Here is an 18687-nt window from a genome sequence, read left to right as displayed (position 1 = left end):
CATACAGTCATGGAAAAAATTATTCAACCATTATTTTCTTCAATATCTTGTTCATTTTAATGCCTGGTACAACTAAAGGTACATTTGTTTGGACAAATATAAAAAATAAAAAGCTCTTAAGAGTTTAATTTAAGAGATGATATCCATATTCCATGATTTTCTTGATAATGATTTTGGTTATCAAGGAAACGATGGACAATGGCTAGATATCATCTATCATTTTTCCATGACTGTATTTATAAAAAAACTCAAAAATATCAGTGGCCACATTTGGCCACAAGTGCCAGGCAAACAGGGATTATTCTCAACCTTATTCCTGATAAAAGGATCATCCTGGTTGCACACAATAGTCACATTTAAGAAACAGGAACAAGTTGATGTTTAAAATTTTGCACATATAATGACTTTAACCTGCAGTGTATTACTTTTGTCTCAGCCCTCCAGCATTGGGAGTAATTACACAAACACTGTCAACATGTTTATGACACATGCCTGCAGGTGAACTCGCTGCATTTCCCTCGTCCCTAGGAGCATGTTTTGAAAGGACGCCGCACTAGTATTTCACAACCTGTCCAAGTAAATTCTGGTGTGCCAGAGCGAGAAAGTCACCAGACATCACACACCGTAAATCAGATAAACTGCAAAATAGAGAGCTTTCACTGGCAGTAATAGGTTTAATCAGCATTGTGTGAACTCCTCTGGCAGGGGCTCGAATGAAACAGTGGTGCATTTACATTTCAAAGTTTCATCCTTCAACTTTAAATGACAAGTTTGATGTCAGAAATGTTTTTTTCTGTTGACTGACTTTCAGCTTTACTCTCATCTAAGCATACTTCTTATTACTACCAGAGTCCATATTGTTACAAACATGCAGCTCATATAAACTGAGAAAAGCCCATTTTCCTATCCGTTCAATACACTGATATTTGTGTGGCGTGGCGAACCTTTCATTGTTAAAATCCTGGGACTTTATTTTCCTAGCAATCAATTTGATGGCAAGACCCTTAGGGCAGATTGAACTGGCAGTACAATTATTCTAAATACAATTACAGCAATCAAAAGCACAGCTTGATCACATGCCCGCCGTCTTTTTTCTCAACTGTGAGGTTCTCATCGACTTTGATGCGTTAATGTATTGTAAGAGCGCCAAACGGATGAGCTGTTGGTCTGTAAAGACGGATGAATACAAAAGGTGGGGGTCAGAACATGCATCATTATGTGTTGGTGGATATGCCTTGATGCTTTTATATATATATATAATCTCAATTGTGAAGGAGATAATGATTCCCCTTCAGGCCCGGAACTGAAACAATGACGCACGTACTGTAAAGTCTGAGCAGGCCGACTTGTAGCTAGAAGCAGGACTTAAACAGTATATTCAAAAATGTTGTTTTAAAAAAAAGTTTATTTATACAAAACAGACATTACCCAGTAGCCCAACCCTTTTGTTCCACAGTTTACAAAAATAAATTCACAGGCAAGCAAGTCTCACCGCCCTCAGGGTAAACAGGTGTGCTGTCGAGCACTCAGGAAGCTAATCTCATTAAGCACACACACACACATTCACACACTTATGTACAAAGCACCTGAGATACGTAGCTGCCAAGGGGCTAATTTGAATTCTGCACTCATCATGTTTTTACAACTGACAGATCATAATAAGGGCAATTGTTCCGATTGTAAACACAGACGTCACATCAGCTTCTGCTTTCAGGAAGAATTACCTGCAATGAATTCAAGTCTGCCTGGTGTCGAGTCAGCACCCGAGGGCACAACACCATGAATACGGTGTTTTAAGAAAAGCTTGTTTGTTTTTACCTGAGGCAATACAGGTTTCGACTCATTATATTTAAACAGGATGAAAACAGGAGTCCACAACTTATTTGAATAAGCGCAGTGACTTAATATTAGTTGTAGGATACTTGGCAAACATTAGCTGGGTTGTTAGCTGCCTTGTATGAAAAGGATTCTTGGAGTTGGAGTGTATCAGGTTGTTGTCAGTTTTTAACTGTTATTAAGTATTACGTTATCAAAATATTTTTTATATAATACATATTAAACAGCAGAAGGGTGAACTGGGGGTGACTTCAGTGATGAAGTGGCAACTTAAATGTACCGTATTCCAAATCCAGCAGAAATTCCCTTATTTCACCTCGTCTTTGCCATTATGCAGTCCATACGTCTGTGGAGGAATGAATCTCCTGAAAAAAAAGGTGGATCTATCATTTCCTGAGCGTCAGCATGGCGTTGACGTCCCACAGCAGGTTCCTCATCTGATCCATCAGAACCTTCATCTCCTGGTTCTTCTGACGGACCTTCTGCAGGTGAATCGAGACACAACATCAGTAAAACATCTTAAATGCATGAATCATAGCTTCTGTCACAAGCAACCAGTACAGAAGCACGTTTACTCACTAGAATCATGAGCAGTAATTGACGCTTAATTGCGAGAATAGCTGCTGGAGGATTTCAAGAGTAGGAAAATATACTTTTAACTGCTACTATGTTGTTAATAAAACAAACAAGCTTGCCAGCCTCGGGCAAACCTTGCCACTGGCTGCCTGGTGGCAATTACCACACTTACCTGCTGGAACATTGACTCTAATGTTTACAAAAACAACACCCTAATTTGAAATTTACCTAAGCTGCACATGACGCATGCTTTTTGCATTTCACCCAAACCACCAAAGTGCACCCTGGGTCTGTGTCGGCACTGCCACCTAGAGGCATTTGCAGGGGACATTAAAAGCAAAGTCTTGTTGTTCTCAGTGATCTTTCAAAGCCTGATGGGAGACCCACTCGCACTTGTAACACCAAATAGCAAATAAAACAAACCCAAGTTACTGGATATTTAAGAAGTTGCAGCAGTGTTATATTTGGCAATACAAGACCAATTATACCAATTTAAATCAAGAGACATCATCAATCACTCAACCCCAATTGCAATCTTAGCATAGGGAGGTGTAGCTGTCCATCTGCTCCAATGCAGAAAATATGTGTGCAGTAATTGCTTCATTACTGTGACATAAAGAAACCAGAGACACACCTCTAGAACCTCTTTTCTCTCTTGGTTGATGCCAGAACTGCAGGGCTCCACTTTGACAGTAACCAGCTCCTCTCCAACATATGGTACAAGCTGAAGACACAGAATACATACAGATTAGTTTCCCCCCTCCTGTCTATGAATGCATTGGGTTTTGATCCTGAAGCCTATCAGAAGGCAGAGAATACACTGACATGTCTACAAATGCATTCAACCAATGCCAAGAAAGAGTTAATTTCCAATGTAAAATATGTATCAAGCAATGTTTTTCATGTATTTCCTAAAAATACAATTAATTAATATCTAAGCAGAAACTGAGGACTCCCCCCTGACCTCTGATGACTCCTCCTGCAGGTCAGAGGTCATCTCCACACAACGTTCGTACAGGAGTCGGAGCTTCCTGAACAGCAGGGCAAGCTGCCGTAGGTGTTCCTGCAGCTTTGCAAAGCGGTCCTGGTACATCGCCTGGCTCTGGGTTACCCCATTAGGTAGCTACATCAAAGACACATAGTGTTGCTCATTAGTTTGTTTACCTTTTTTTAACTCCCAAATTCCTGTTTGGTAAAAAGGTGATACTGAAAGTCCATCTCCTTGAATTTAACAATGTATGAGACGTAAGAATATATGGACGGTGATGTGTCAAGTCTGGGTAAAAGGCGTGATTACACAATGTTTGAGTCCAGTGCAGGAAAAACAGCTGTTCTGTTTAACGGACAAGGACAAGCTGAAAGTGATACACTGAGAAACTCAGCAAGAGACAATTAGAGACAGAGATCAGGTGGAGATGGAAGGATGAGTTAGACAAATGCTGACAAGCATGCAAAGCAGATCGGCCAGAAAGAAGGATGGGACAGATGCAAACTAACAGAGGACAGAGTCATCCTGTATGCTACAACAACAGCAGCCATTTGTTAACATACACAGACACCTGAAATTGGAGTATACCTAGTTTTCTCACAGTGGCTATTACAAGATTTCTATCTATGATAGCAGTAGAGAACTGAATCCAAATAATCTGTCCCATTCATCTATATAGCTGGTGGACAAAATGTAGCACTGATTATTATTAGATTACTCAATAACAGAAAAATATAACAGCTTTAACCAGCTATTAAATGCCAAACATTTTAAATTCACATCTATCCAATTCAAGCATTTGCCACTAGTAGATAAAAAAACTGATTTCAGTCATTTTTAAAAATTGGTCTTTTGAAAAAATATTCAACCACAAATCGACACTTCAGGCTCTAAAATGTGCAACTGTCTTTATAATCTAAACATTTATAGACTAATCAATTCAAAGATTGTTTTTACTAATATTGGAGGGAATTATCATGATCAATGATTTTGCATCCCTAATTTAAGTCAGCATGAATGAGGAATCCTAGATTTGTTTAGAATCGGAGGTTTGAACATCTACATGTTTACATGATTCAAGTGCATACTTATTCCATAAATGAGGACTGTATGATGTGGTCAAAAGCTCCAGAACAAGCTAGTTTAGGACTGTGAGGTGAAACTGATTTTTCAAAAAATATCTCTTAAGGGAAAGTAATTCTCTGTTGTTGTTGTTGTGGTGCTGCTCATTTTGGATTATATTAGATTGCTGAGATGTATTTATAAATTGGTGACTCTACAAACCCAATTCATTTTCGTAAGGCACCGGATCATTCACTACAACAGTGGATCCTACAAAATAAGAGGTCTATGCTGCTCTGTGCTCACACCAAAACAACATCTCTCATATCTATTTATCGTCAAGCAGCTAACAGTATGTTGTCCTGTACCTGCGTAGCTCGTGTGATCTGGAAAATCTCCATGGTGCGAGTGACAATGTCCTGGACGGTCTCCTGTCCGATCCGACAGAGGAACACCGGGGAGATCTCTCTCAGGGCTCCCTGAGGGGGCATGGGCTGCTGACCTGCGGCTGAGGCAGCACCGGCGGGCAGGTGGGGCTGCTGCTGAGGGGGCATCCCTGCCATCCCCGGCTTCTGGGGTAATGAGGCTGCCATCACTCTAGAAATATCTGTAGGAAAGGGACAAGAGTCAGATAAGTATAAAAGGGTCATGTTGTGACCCGATAATTCAGAATAAGACTGTTTAAAGTGGGATACAAACAACCGTTAATACACAAGCTAATTCATTAAAATAACTGATAAGAGTTTCAAATGTTGCTCTACACATAAACTCGTATGATAACAAACTCCACATGGTGACCAGTATTTCCTTTAACGCACTAAACTTAAGTAGCACAGCGTTTTAATAACTAACTGGCAAAAGCTAATCTTGGTTGCTAACATGCTAGCATTAACAATGTATCGTTAATGTATAGAGAGGCTAGCTCGTTAGCCGCTAGCCAGCTAACTAGTTAGCGTCGAGTGCAGTAAACCGCTTACCCAAATTAACTTCCTTCGGGTTAATGTTGTCCAAAATATCCGAGTTGCTCTAGCAATGACGAAAAATTACGTTTGATTGTTTATTATTTTAAATAAGACATAATGAGACCTACAACTGATTTCTTTCATAAAGCGCTGCACGTTAATGTTTTCATTACGTCACTTCCTGTAACAGAAGGACATATTTTTCACCACCAGATGGAGACAGAAGTTGTTGGAGTAAATGTAAATACTAAGATTATTATACAACCCAACAATCCTGAAAAATCACTATTCAGAAGTATTCAAATCCTCTTATTATGATCAATACTACTTTATTTTTATTTATTTGTTTATTTGCATTTTTAGGTATTTATTTTTGCTTTATTTTTATCATATTTTTATAGTTTTAACGTGTTTTTCTTATACCTATTTGGTGAGGGGCAGAGGGGATGGGAGGGAGAATAGGGAGAAACAGTTTGCTCTGTTGCATGCAATAATGTCTTGTTGTTTGATTTCCTGTAATTTGCAAACAAAAAAACTAATAAACAAATGCTTAAAAAAAGAAAGAAGAAGTATTCAAATCCTCAACATAAGTAAAAGTCCTGAATTCAAAATGTTACTTAGGGCACAGGTGAATAAGGTAAGGTAACCACCAATTTTGCTTTCTTCTTCTTATCTTTTCTTTCTTTCTTGTGAATTATTGGATCATTTTACCCTTTCAGTGTTTCAAGAGAAGTTGAATAGGATACGGATTTAAACCAATAGATATCAACATGACACTTCTCCAGATTATTTACATTTAGAAGATTATTTTTACAATTTATGTTTAAGATTAAGATTTAGACATACATATGCAAATGGGGCATTATTTTATGAAATAGAAGATAATTTTGCATGCATTTCCAGAAGAAAAATCTGAACAGTGGGCCAAAGTAAAATATCTCTTTTTATGAATAAAAATCTCAATAAGTAAATCAGAAAATGCTGTTAATAGACAAGAAGATAACAAAAAATATATTTTCACCATTGGAACAAAAATGTTCAATAAATCATTCTAAAAGTATGAACAAACCCCTCTGTTAAAACCTTCAGAATATAGCTAGGAATGTATTACAAGTTTTATTACTGATTTTTATATTACTGAGAAGAACAGAACATTTTGTTTCCATATTAATATTACTGATACATTAATGTGTAACCAACATTTGATTATTGTAGCTAGTTAAGGTGGTGCTCATTTTAACTACTTAGTTCAAACACAGCAATTCAATCCAAACATTCAATGATAAGAATTATTAAATATATATGCAAATACAGATGTCATTTTTTGGGGGGACCCATATAAATAATTAATCTCAAAACTAAACATTATAACGTTTAGTCTTATCAAATACATTTTATTCTGTTTCTCATAGTAAAATGTTATTACATAAATGAATTATTGCATCAATGAAGGTCTATTCTAATAATGATAATAATAATAATAATAATAACAGGGTTAAATGACAGTCATATTTGCCTTGAAGCCAGCCAGCCCAATGACATTTGGTAATGGCAAACTATTTATTCACCTGCTTTGCTTATTTGCTAAACCAGGGCGGCTGACTCTCTCTGTAGTTTACATAAGATCTCACTGTGACGGGCCACATGTTTTTTAAGGAAGTACTTTTTTTTTATTAATGTGATGTGGTTCACAGATTAAAAGGTTCTTTGTTTACCTCAAGTGTAATGTGACAAAGTTTTGAAATAGGTTATTTCTGTGTCAGAGAGATATAAAGACATCTGTATTTGCATAATAAATAAAGAAATCACTGTAAAATTGATCATAAAGCTAAAACAGAGCTATATCTCCCCTGCTCTTCACTGTACGTCATCTTTTTTGACTGGGAACAGGTGGGAGGTTTTCATTCAGCTTCCTTCATTGCGTTGTGTGCAATACTATTTTCATAATGTTAATGCGTGTTCATTAGTCACAACTCGTCTCGTAAGGCCATAACACACTTCTTCAACTTGAACTTTAATAGTAACCGGAGGGAGATTTGGTTTGCAGGCAGGCATTAAGAGGTCACAGGAACTCACTGAAAACAACGAACAGCAAGGGAGTGTCAAAGAATCAATCTGAAGCAGCACATTCATGACAAATTTGGCAATGATCCCTCATCAGTTTAACATTCTTAAAACAGCACATGCTTTAATTTGACTCTTTTAATACATCATCCATTGCTTGTTGTTGCAACAATGTACACTAAGTTTTGAAATTTTTGAGTTTTACGGACGTGAGAGCATCAAATGAAATATTTACAAGACCCTTTCTTCCGCATTCTAATTGCATGCTCTCATCTTTATGGCATCAATCTGCCGGGCAATGAAACATGAATAGATATAATCGGTCTTCAATCAGACAATACACAAAGCAGTCAATATTAGATGTAACTTTCACTGATTTTGAGCCAGTCCTACTAACAGATATTGCAGGAAAAAAGAACATATGTGTCACAAATTAAAAACACAGCAGCACTAATGACAAGGGGCATTGGGTTATCTTAAAGAGGTATTGAAATAGCCGATACCAGGAAATATGCAGCACGGTGATAACACAGCTGATAAAGCAGCACAAAGGCTTGGCTGTTCTCACAGCTACCAGAACAACCTGTTACACCAACAAGATAGCTTCCCTGTCTGCCTTTGAGGTGGTGATGATCAGAGAAAAGAGAGAAAAGTCTTATTATCTTGTAATAAATAAGTAATCTTTTGTGTAACTTATCACGTCAAGCCTCTCAGTCACATAGTTTATAATTCACCTAGTAAAATCAAACAAGAGGGATGGTCTGTTTACTTTTACTTAAAACAGATAAGTTGAAGTTTTATGGGAAGATAAAATGGTTAAAAAGGTGTACAAGCTGGTTTATGTTTCTTCCAAAGGTGAATCACTCATAAGTTCAAACCTGGAAACATCTGGATCCAACATTATTCCAATATACAGTCATGGAAAAAAATATTAGACCATTGTTTTCTTCAATTTCTTGTTCATTTTAATACCTGGTACAACTAAAGGTACAATTGTTTGGACAAATATAATGATAACATCAAAAAAAGCTCATAAGAGTTTAATTTAAGAGCTGATATCTAGACATTTTCCATGGTTTTCTGGATAATAACCAAAATCATTATGAATAAAGCCATGGAAAATGGCTAGATATCAGTTCTTAAATTAAACTCTTATGAGGTATTTTTGTTATCATTATATTTTCCCAAACAAATGTACCTTTAATTGTACCAGGTATTAAAATGAACAAGAAATCGAAGAAAACAATGGTCTAATATTTTTTCCATGACTGTATTTGCTATTGAATAGTAGTTGAAACATAGTGCCAAACCAAAATGTTATTGATATTTCATGCACAAGTGCAATGAGGCAGTCACATCATTGCTTTATTTCCTACCGTGTGGTAAGGTGCCAGTTTTTTGCCTCAAGTATTTTAATACAAACTTGATATCAAAAATTAAACATCACAGAGGCACATTCCGTTCTGCTAGCTTCAGTTATTCAGCTGCTAGTCAACAGGCAAGGTGAACTGCAACGTGATTTATTCCCCAAACTTTTATCAGAATTAGGTTCACTGGAGTGGAAAAAATGTAAAAAGTAAGCAAGTAGAGTTCTTGTGTTATCAAAGTAAAGCTGGATGCTGATGGTTTCTGTGGTTACGTTGTATTTTTAGGTGAATTAGGTCAACTTTTCTCTGTTGACTTTTCTTTCCTCACGTTTACCTGAGCTCGGTCGACTGTGGAAAGTTAAATATGAAGAGGAAATAGATCCGTTTCAGTTTCTATCAAAATGCACTGTACAAGTTGCTGACCTACATTCTTTGACAAGTTGTTAGAACATGGGAATATGAATTAAGTATTAAATACAATTGGAGCTGCAACAACAAGCTAGTTTTTCTTTTGAACATAAGTAAGAAAGTTCTGACAAGTTATAATGTTAAATTGTGATTCATAACAAATACAGAGTCCTGTTAAACCATTTTCTTTAGTTGTGAAATTGAAGGGAACCAACTTTCGGACCTTCCCCCGTGTTTATTCTTAAACAAGCTCTTCACACTGCAAACTCTCATAATCAATTAAATCATATTCATATTCATATTCATTATAAGTAACTCAGTGTAATTACATTAGTTTTTCCATTTCAAGTCACGTCAACCTAAATGATCTAGTTCTAACAGTCAGAACCTGTATTTATGAGTTCAATCTTGTAACCGTAGACGGTTTAAAACATAAACAGTCTCCTTGTTGGGTGAGCTGGAGCAGGCGGGGTCGTATAAGGCTGTTAACATGTTTATTTCTTCTGTAAAGTTGAGAATTTTAACATGGGAGTCAATGGGGATTGACTCACTTTTGGAGCCAGCCTCAAATGGTCATATGAGGAACTGCAGTGTCTGGCACTTCCAAGTTGGCTTCGTTTTTCATCTTGTGACTTTAAAAGGTGGTTTGACTTAAAGTCCAGCTGATTTATCCCATCAAGTTAGGTTGTAAGCTCACTGTTAACACTGGTCGCTAACTTTGTCTTTCTGTTATTTGGTGCGGGGAAGTTTTTTAGCTTTTAGAGGGAGACACGGGACAAACAAGTTTACTTTTTTTTTCACTGAAAGAATTTCCCTGTTCATAAAATAAGCTTTTCAGGCGATGAGAGTGAATAGAAACAGAAAAGTTACATGGTAGAAAACGAAATAAAACAAAATATTAAGATATTCACATTGACTGTAGACACTTTAAGACCAGCATATATATAATGTTAAATAAGTCAATTGTTTTAACTTAATATTTATATAGGTGTTAGCAGATTGGTTTAATGTGATTCATGAAAACTTTGTAATGAAAAAATTGACGTTCACCTTGAGACTCAAGAGTGATATATTTGAAAACAGCTGGAAAGGATGATTTGAGTTTATTAACCCATATAGAACCAACTTTAGGTAAAAAGTATGAGGTCCAATTATAACTCCCCTGGTTCCCTGCGACACATAGATTATGTTTGAATTATTGTATATACGTTTGCTTGTACATTGTATTCTTTCTTTCTTTTCTTTTTTTTTGGTATAACCAACAAAAACTATAAAATGTGTAAGACTCTGTACAAGGTGAATTAAATTAAAATTAAATAAAAAACAAACAAACATTATATTTTGTTGAAGTTTGTTGTTTTCTTAACTTTTTGATTTTTACCATAGAGACGTGTTAATGTTACACAAAACCACTGAAAGATAAAGGGGATCCCAGCACACCAAGCCCTGTTAATACCAATTTGAACTAGATAAAATGTGGTAATATAAAATCCTGTAATATGGCACTACTGTATGATGTGGGAAAGTTCACGGCTTAACTGAGGTGGGAGGCAACCCAACAGGGAAGTATTTGGCGTGTAGTAAAAACAAAGAGTAACCCTAGCTTTAGATTTTTTTTTCGTTGAATTGATCTTATCTACCCTAATCTACAAAATACAGTGTAATACTAAACTTTTTCCTCATGCTATAAATCTCATTTACATATAATTTCACTCTTACTGTGGCATTCATAGTGCAAGTTGAAAATGCTCCAGAGTGCACTATGTTTTTTTTCTGCTCAGCTCTCTCTTATCAGCAGCAGTGTATGGAGGGCTGGCAGGTATAAAAGGACATGCAGAAAGGGGGGGACAGCCATAAAGTTCAGCTGGAGACCAAGATGGAGAAAACAAGGATGCTTGTCCTGTCCGCCTGTTTGACCTTCATGTTGCTGGGCTGCTCTGAGGTAAGGGACACTTACATGTTGTTGGACAGGTGAGCTGACTTAGTGTCCAGTGATGGACAAGTGATGGGCAGATCGGTCCAGTCTCTGATGAGTGGACACTGGTTTGACATCAGATTTAACAAGATTTAGAATGCAAAGCACCGCCGCCTTTTGTTTGTCTGGTTTAAGCGCAATCACAGTCAAATAAGTTTCTTGTGAAAAGAAAGATTTAAATGCCTCCCAGAGTCTAGGCAAATGGAGGCAAATAGAGAGAAGACGTGAAATGTCCTTTTCTTTTTCCTCTTGTTGGTACAACAAGCATTTTTATGCTTGGATTTTATTTATTTATTTATTTATTCAGAAAAATAGAGGTCTCTGGCAAAACATAACACTTAATAATGAAATTGACAATATTAAGCTAATGTGTGACCTTGGAAACCCAGAGGTCTATTTAGGGGTTGTTTCGGAGTTGCTGGCTTATCAGTGGACATTGAATGTACATTCTTTTTCCCTACCACAGACACAGTAGTTTGTTTTTGTTTTTACTCATTTTATGTTTAATACAATCATAAACTTAAAAACATCAGATACTTAACATATTGATACTTTAAGGCCTAACAGTACAGGCAACACTTTTTTCATGTACTTTCAATTTTGAGATTTTATTTTGCTTTCATAACATGTCTTCTTTCAGAATAGTGGGAATCCAAAAAGCACATTTAGGTGTATATTATACCCGTAGATTTTGCCTAAATTCACCAAAAAGGTAGCATTTAATAATGCCTCATATTTAAATTTGTTTAAAAGAGCATGTCAAATTGGTGGTTATGAGGGTTAGTAAATTAGATGCAATTAATCTTTTGTACAATTCCAGTGAAACCAAACCAACTGTTCCATGTCTGTGTAATTATGAGCATGAAATGTATTTATAGCTCCTCTGCTTCTCTAATTCTGTGAAACCGAATAAATCAGACCTACTTTCCTTCATCAGCCCTCACTAATCCTTTGTTTTGCTGCGGGGAGCTATTTGTGTCAGCCACAGGAGAGCTCATGTTTCCAGATAAAGTAGATATGACCTATCAGGAAAAATAGAGCGTAGGTTTGGACTACAGGGGAGATGAAACACAATGGAGACAGATACTCTGTGTGCAGTCAAGGGGACAATTAGTTGAGGGCAGAGATGAACTGCAGGCCTCTACCAACCGCAGCAATATGCAAAGTGCGGTTAATGTCTCTGTGGCTCAAGCACTCACCTGCAGCAGGTGGGTGCTTGACCTTTGCATGCTGCGGCTGCGACACAGAGACTCACTGTGCTGCAGCTTTATCTATGGCATCAACTGACAGTGCAAGCAGGAAATTATAACAGTATAAAGTGGTGTAGGGGGAAGGAGGGAAGAAAAACAACTTAGCCCAGTGATAAGATGATTTTATCTGCTTATTACTGTTTTTATAGTATTATTAGGCTGGTAGAAGCATTGTTTTGTGTGTTTTTTTCATCGCTGAGATTGTTATACAATCATTGAAAAAATGATTAGACCACCCTTGTTTTAAGAGCTGATATCCAGCCATTTTCCATGGTTGTCTTGATAATGATTTTGGTTATTATCAAGAAAATCATGGTAAATGGCTGGATATCAGCTCTTAAATTAAACTATTATGAGCTATAACAAGATATTTAAGAAAAGGGGTGGTTTAATAATTTTTTTCTATGACTGTATCTTTGCTTCTTAAAGGGTTGGTTTAACCATGTTTCTTCGCTTACTGTAAGTGCTATCTATCTGGTTTTATTTGCCTTGGTTTAAATAGGCCTGTCTCTGGGATTTCTGCATCTACACCTTTAAAGTGGAGGTATTTTATTTTGAAGGCTCATGGCCCAAAGAAAAGACATCAAAAAGCTTAAACAGATGTTTGTATCTTACTTGACCATTACCAGATAGATATTAATCTCATCTGTGCATCTACGGAGCTGGAGTTAGAATGTGGTTAACACAGCTTAGCAAAGGATTTGTGCTTTTGGAGAAAGTTATTTGCTGAAACTCTGTCATGGCGAACAACAGGTGGGTACCATGGACATATTATAAGAACTGGCTAACTGAAAACCGGACCCAAAGTTGGTTCCTATTCAGTCCAATGGGAATTGCTCAGTGGACACATACGGCAAAAAGTTTTCCTCTTTTTGGGATTTTCTTTCAAGTTATTCGTGTTTCTCCTGCAGGGCCCTTAGACTATACAACTTGACGACACACAGATTTTTAAATGGCTTTTCTCAGCTTGAGGAAAGTTTTACAGATATAAAACCTCCATAGAAAAAAAACATAATTGAATTATAGAAAGAGTCATATTTTACATTTTTTTGCAGTGATAACAGTTTTACAGCTGTCTCTTTTATGATGGTGGTCTATGGGGAAAATACGTTTGGATGGATGGATGGATGGATCCATCGAGATAGATAGATAGATAGATAGATAGATAGATAGATAGATAGATAGATAGATAGATAGATAGATAGATAGATAGATACTAGTTAGTTTGCTAGTAATTTAAATGCTATACTACAGATTGTACAATGAAAACTGTTTATTTTCTTTTAACAGGGTCAAACTGTAACAGATTGTCCGTCCTGCACAAATACCACAGGGATCAGCAATGACACCACAACACCTGGCACCACAGTACCAACAACACCTAGTAACACCCGAACTTCAGCAGACCCCACACAACCGCCCACTGCCACCACTGCTCAGGTCACCTCCCGCAGGCCTCCAACAACTCCTACCACCACCACCACCACCACCACCGCTGCCTCCACCGCCTCAGATGTGACCTCTCGCCCCATAACTGCCATCACTACATCACAGCCGCCCACAAACTCCACTGCAGCCACATCAACAGCTACGACTCACAGTCCCACGACTCGCGGTCTCACGACTTCAGCCGCGACGTCCGTCTCTTTGTTCTGGTCCTGCAGTCAACTACTGGTGCCTGCAGTCTCACTTCTGATGTGCGGCGCATTGGGCTGAAACAAAAATCACAAATTCATCTTCCTTTTTCACAGAGCCTCTAATTTAATGGCTCTTACTGTGACTGTCTTCATATTATTGCTATGAAGTGCTTTGTTTGCACAGAGCTCTTTTCCACTTTTAATCAAGAATGTTTCACACAATCTCAATAAATTATACTGTGAAACTATATGTTAACCACACAAACAAATCACCCATGATGTTCTGGCTAATAAAATGGTGATTGAATTGTCTAAATGTGTTTTTTCAAAAATAAATAATTTCCTGGGAGGGAAATGGTGGGAACCTTTTGGGAAAAATGTCAATAGAACTGGATTAATCCTACAAACTGATGGTGGAACTGCAGCCGCCGCCCTATTTGCATCTTGGTTTCGGTATTAAAAAGATTCCCCCACTGTATTCAAACACCATCACATTCAAATTCAGGCTGTTTGTCTTGAACCACTTCAAATGGTTTTGTTTTTCCCTCATGACTGTGCTAGCTGGTGGCTTAAAAGCAGCAACAGATGTATGAATCAGTGTGTAATTACCAAGCTCTAATATCAGCTGTATGTGTATTAATTTCACTTAATTATCTGCGGCGCAACACATATCTTCACTGGGATATTGATCCCAGAGGATGCTTCAAAGATTCCCGTCTCACAAGGAGAAATTCTGCTTTTATTACACTTCATTTAACAAGGTGAAGCCATTAAAGATTGACTTATCTTTAAGTATTCATCAGTGAGGTTTTCTTTAGTATATTCTACAGATAATCAGAGCTGTAAAAGGATGAAACCAGCAGCAGTTAAGTGGTTGAAGGCACTTTGCTGAACAAAGACAGGCTATCTCTCCTTCATATCTGGATTGTTTTCAATTGGCACAGCGTGAGGTTTTGCATTTGTGGTCCATCACCGGGGTGGAGACTGACACAGCGCTTCCTGAATGGAAACAGGTATCAGGTGAAAAATCGGAATGCTTTATAAAAAGGCCAGCCTCTGGAAAAACACATTTTTACAAAATCTCCTGACAAGGATACTCAAGTGTCTGACCGCGCCGGACCCTGAAAAGAAGAGTTTAAAAAAGATTGAATAGCTGTTAAAAAACAGTGAGGCTTTCACAAGATCCCTTCAGCTGTCGGTTTGTCCTCAAGAGGAAATCATCTCTTATCCAACATGAAGTGTCTTGTCCTGGGGCTGTTTTCACTGGTTCTGCTGGGATCCATCTACGCAGAGGTAAAAAAAAAAATCTCTTCACTGGATCTAAAGTAGAGAGAGGGAGGGAAGGGATGTACACGAAATGAAAAAATATATATACAGTCATGGAAAAAAATATTACCCTTTACCACCCCTTTTCTTCAATTTCTTGTTCTACAACTAAAGGTACATTTGTTTGGAAAAATATAATGATAACAACAAAAAAAGCTCATAAAAGTTTAACAGCTGATAGTATCTAGCCATTTTCCATGTTTTTTTTTTATAATTTCTTAAAAATGATATTATTTAACAGCAAAAAGCAAATAAATGAATACATTCACTCAAGTAATCCTTATAATTAATATTTTTCATGGTCAAATGTCAGCATTTTTAACATCTTTTCCTTGTATTTGTCACTATTAATGTATTTTTCACAATGTTATGTAGCATGAAATGCAATGCCACCATAAATCTCTATTTGTCTCCTCTTATCACTCACACATCACACAGGAATCAAGACCTGCCATCACTGAGGACAGCAATTCCAAAACAACCAAGAAGCCACCCAATGATAACAACAACAACAAACCCACAGGGTCCAAACCAACAGGATCCGACTCCACAAGATCCAAAACCACAGGATCCGACTCCACAGGATCCGACTCCACAGGATCGAACCAAGGTGGATCCAACCAAGGTGGATCCAACTCAACTGGATCAAACTCAACTGGATTCAACTCCACAGCAACCAACTCCACTGGATCCATTACCATTAGTGGCCCGAACCAAACCGGCAAGCCGAGCGGTGTCAAGCCTGGGAAGAACGGACAGAGTTGCATCTTCACCTCTGTCAGTCTGCTGTTTGGATCATTTGTTCTTCAGGCACTTTGGCAGTAAGCGTCCCCCCCTGAGGCTCAGAGCTGGAGTGAGTCTTCAACACATTGCAGATCTGAGTTTATTTTAGAATATCTGCTGTAGAAGAAACAGATTCAGAGTCATGTGTGTTAAACTAAATTGTGGTTTATGAGATTAGCAAGTCACAGTAACAGAGCTAGCAACTTCATTATTTAACTGATATGTGAAGTAAAAAGTAGATGAATCATAACAACTTTAAACATTTTTAACTGATTACCGCTGTCTGATCTGCATTTGAAGTCAGCATATCCTGAATACACTATGTACATACTGCAGGCCTATTTATTGTTAAAAAAAGGAAAGAAGAAGAAGAAGTATTTATTTAATAAGATATATTAAACTGTAAATATATTAAAATGTATAAATATGATAAAAAATATTCCCCTGAAATATTGTAACTTTAGATACAACACACTGTGGTAGTTGTGTTTGTCTGTTTTGTGTTTATTAGTATATTTGAATAAGTATATTTTTCTTGGTATGTCAAAAAAAGGGTGTAAAATATGAAAAATAAAGCACGTCCTTGTTACATGTGACAATTTCTTGCTATTTTGTGCTTACAGTAATATTAAGCTGGATTTTAAGACTGTTAAGACAAAATAAGCTACTTGAATGTGTCAGTTCACCGACAATTCCCATTTATTATTTTCATGTCCAGTTTGGCAGCAATATTGGACTGAAATAAGGGAAGCTATCGATATAATTTATCAGTGCAAACTGGTTTCAGGGCAATTACTACTTGGCAGAACATCAGTGTCACTCTCTTTAAAAAAAAACCAGAAGTATCTTTTCAGAGCAGCGCCACTTAAACAAATAACACAAAGCTGTCCAGAACCAGAAGGGTGCCACAACTCAGCAAATCTATTTTAAAAAATCTATAAAATGGAGGTGATAAATCACAGAAATTAAGTATGATACAAAAACAAAAAAATATATCCTTTATTAAGAAACCCCTTCAACCCAACCTATTTTTAATTTACTTTTATTTTTATTAATTATTTGTAAGTTAAATAATAAGTAAATAATACAAATAAAAGTTAATTTAAAAAAAGGTTTGTTTCAATTATTTATTCAAAAGAAGAAAGAAAAATAATTTAAAAAAAAATTCATTTCAGATCCCCCCTAAACTCTACCTTTTTTATTTATTTTATTTTTAATATTTATTATTAAGTAAAATAAATAAGAAAATAAACGTTTAAAAAAAGGTTTGATTCAAGGGTTCTCCTAAATTAATTATTTTAGTATTTCTACTATTTAAAAAAAAGGTATTTATTTTTTATTTAAATTAAAACTTTAAAAAAATGTCAGGAGTTATCTACCATTGCACACAGCAGATTGTATTTTGTCGAGATATTGTGTAAATCCTATTTGAGGAAACAGGGCAGAGAGATTGAGTTCATTCAAGAGGGAGGCTCCACACAAGCTTCTGTTGTGTGTAATGAGGAAGATTTGATATTAATACTGAGCCAACACCCAAATATTGGACTACAGCCAAACAGTAACATCACAAGTCTTCTCGTGTTTCCCTCAAAACAGCAAGTTTATTTAATATCTTTCAGGTCATAGCAACTGAAATAATGTGGATTAGTTTCAATATCAGCTCACATAGCATTTTACTGTAAGTCCACGACTGGAAAGCAGAACAAAAGGATAAACAGGCATGAATGATGATTGAGTGAGTCAGCAGGTGCAGTGACATAGATAGTATCATTATATCACAAAAGTGTCATTCATGCTTTTGTGCAACGACTCCTAATGGAGCCTCCAGCTGAAAAAAGTCCAATAAAAGGGATTAAAGAAAAGGACAATAAGCCCCTGAAGACCTTCGACTCTGACACCTGACCTGAAGTAAGTGAAAAATGAATAAAGACTAAAGTAATAAAAGAACAAACAAAAAGTTATTTCTTGTGTTGGAATGTAACTAAGTACGTTTACTCAAGTACTGTACTTAAGTACAGTTTTGAGGTACGTGTACTTTACTTGAGTATTTCCAATTTATGTAACTTTTACTCCATTATATTTTAGAGGCAAAAATTTAGTTGCCAGTTTTAGTTACTTTTCAGGTCAATAACATTATTTAACACTTTTTAAATTTTATTTAATTTATTATTATTTTTTATACCAAAATTAAGCCACATGGCAGTATATTAGGTAGTCAAAATTAGCCCCAGTAAAATGGTGCTTCCATAAATGCTTAAAAAATAATAATCCAACTAGAATTTTTCCTCTGGGGAAATTCTGAAAGGGCCACAGGGGCTACTGCCGGTGTGTGTACACTATGATGAGATTCTTCAGAGATTTCAAACTATGCCCTTTAACCTCAAAATGTGTGTGTGTGTGTGTGTGTGTGTGTGTGTGTGTGTGTGTGTGGCGAAAATCTATGAGGGGCATTT

General features: G+C 36.6%; 3 protein-coding genes across 4 annotated transcripts; 2 read left to right on the top strand and 1 right to left on the bottom strand.

Annotated features, from left to right (window-relative positions):
- Nucleotides 1-1385: 1385 nt before the first annotated feature.
- zgc:114119 (Mediator of RNA polymerase II transcription subunit 30-like) lies at nt 1386-5940 on the bottom strand. 2 transcript variants are annotated; one of them, XM_059350043.1, is made up of 5 exons: nt 5440-5940; nt 4831-5069; nt 3377-3535; nt 3047-3136; nt 1386-2315 (listed from the first exon to the last, which is right to left on the bottom strand). In XM_059350043.1, the coding sequence occupies exons 2-5, from the start codon at nt 5053-5055 to the stop codon at nt 2223-2225; spliced, it is 567 nt and encodes a 188-aa protein (XP_059206026.1). In that variant the 5' UTR covers nt 5056-5069; nt 5440-5940; the 3' UTR covers nt 1386-2222. The 2 variants fall into 2 exon arrangements, with proteins under 2 accessions (XP_059206026.1, XP_059206025.1); XM_059350042.1 differs by having other exon boundaries at nt 1386-2318; nt 5440-5936.
- Nucleotides 5941-11055: 5115 nt separating this feature from the next.
- On the top strand, nt 11056-14441 carry LOC131984317 (salivary glue protein Sgs-3-like). The gene is made up of 2 exons (XM_059349177.1): nt 11056-11205; nt 13779-14441. Exons 1-2 carry the CDS (start codon nt 11095-11097, stop codon nt 14202-14204), a joined length of 537 nt encoding a protein of 178 aa, XP_059205160.1. The 5' UTR covers nt 11056-11094; the 3' UTR covers nt 14205-14441.
- A 583-nt stretch (nt 14442-15024) lies between these two features.
- On the top strand, nt 15025-16800 carry LOC131984318 (dermokine-like). The gene is made up of 2 exons (XM_059349178.1): nt 15025-15418; nt 15890-16800. The coding sequence occupies exons 1-2, from the start codon at nt 15359-15361 to the stop codon at nt 16274-16276; spliced, it is 447 nt and encodes a 148-aa protein (XP_059205161.1). The 5' UTR covers nt 15025-15358; the 3' UTR covers nt 16277-16800.
- The last annotated feature ends 1887 nt before the right edge of the window (nt 16801-18687 follow it).

Source organism: Centropristis striata, chromosome 14 (assembly GCF_030273125.1).
Source record: "Centropristis striata isolate RG_2023a ecotype Rhode Island chromosome 14, C.striata_1.0, whole genome shotgun sequence".
Lineage (NCBI taxonomy): Eukaryota > Metazoa > Chordata > Actinopteri > Perciformes > Serranidae > Centropristis > Centropristis striata.
Note: the sequence above shows the minus strand (reverse complement) of the source record. Positions and strands in the feature narration are given on the sequence as shown.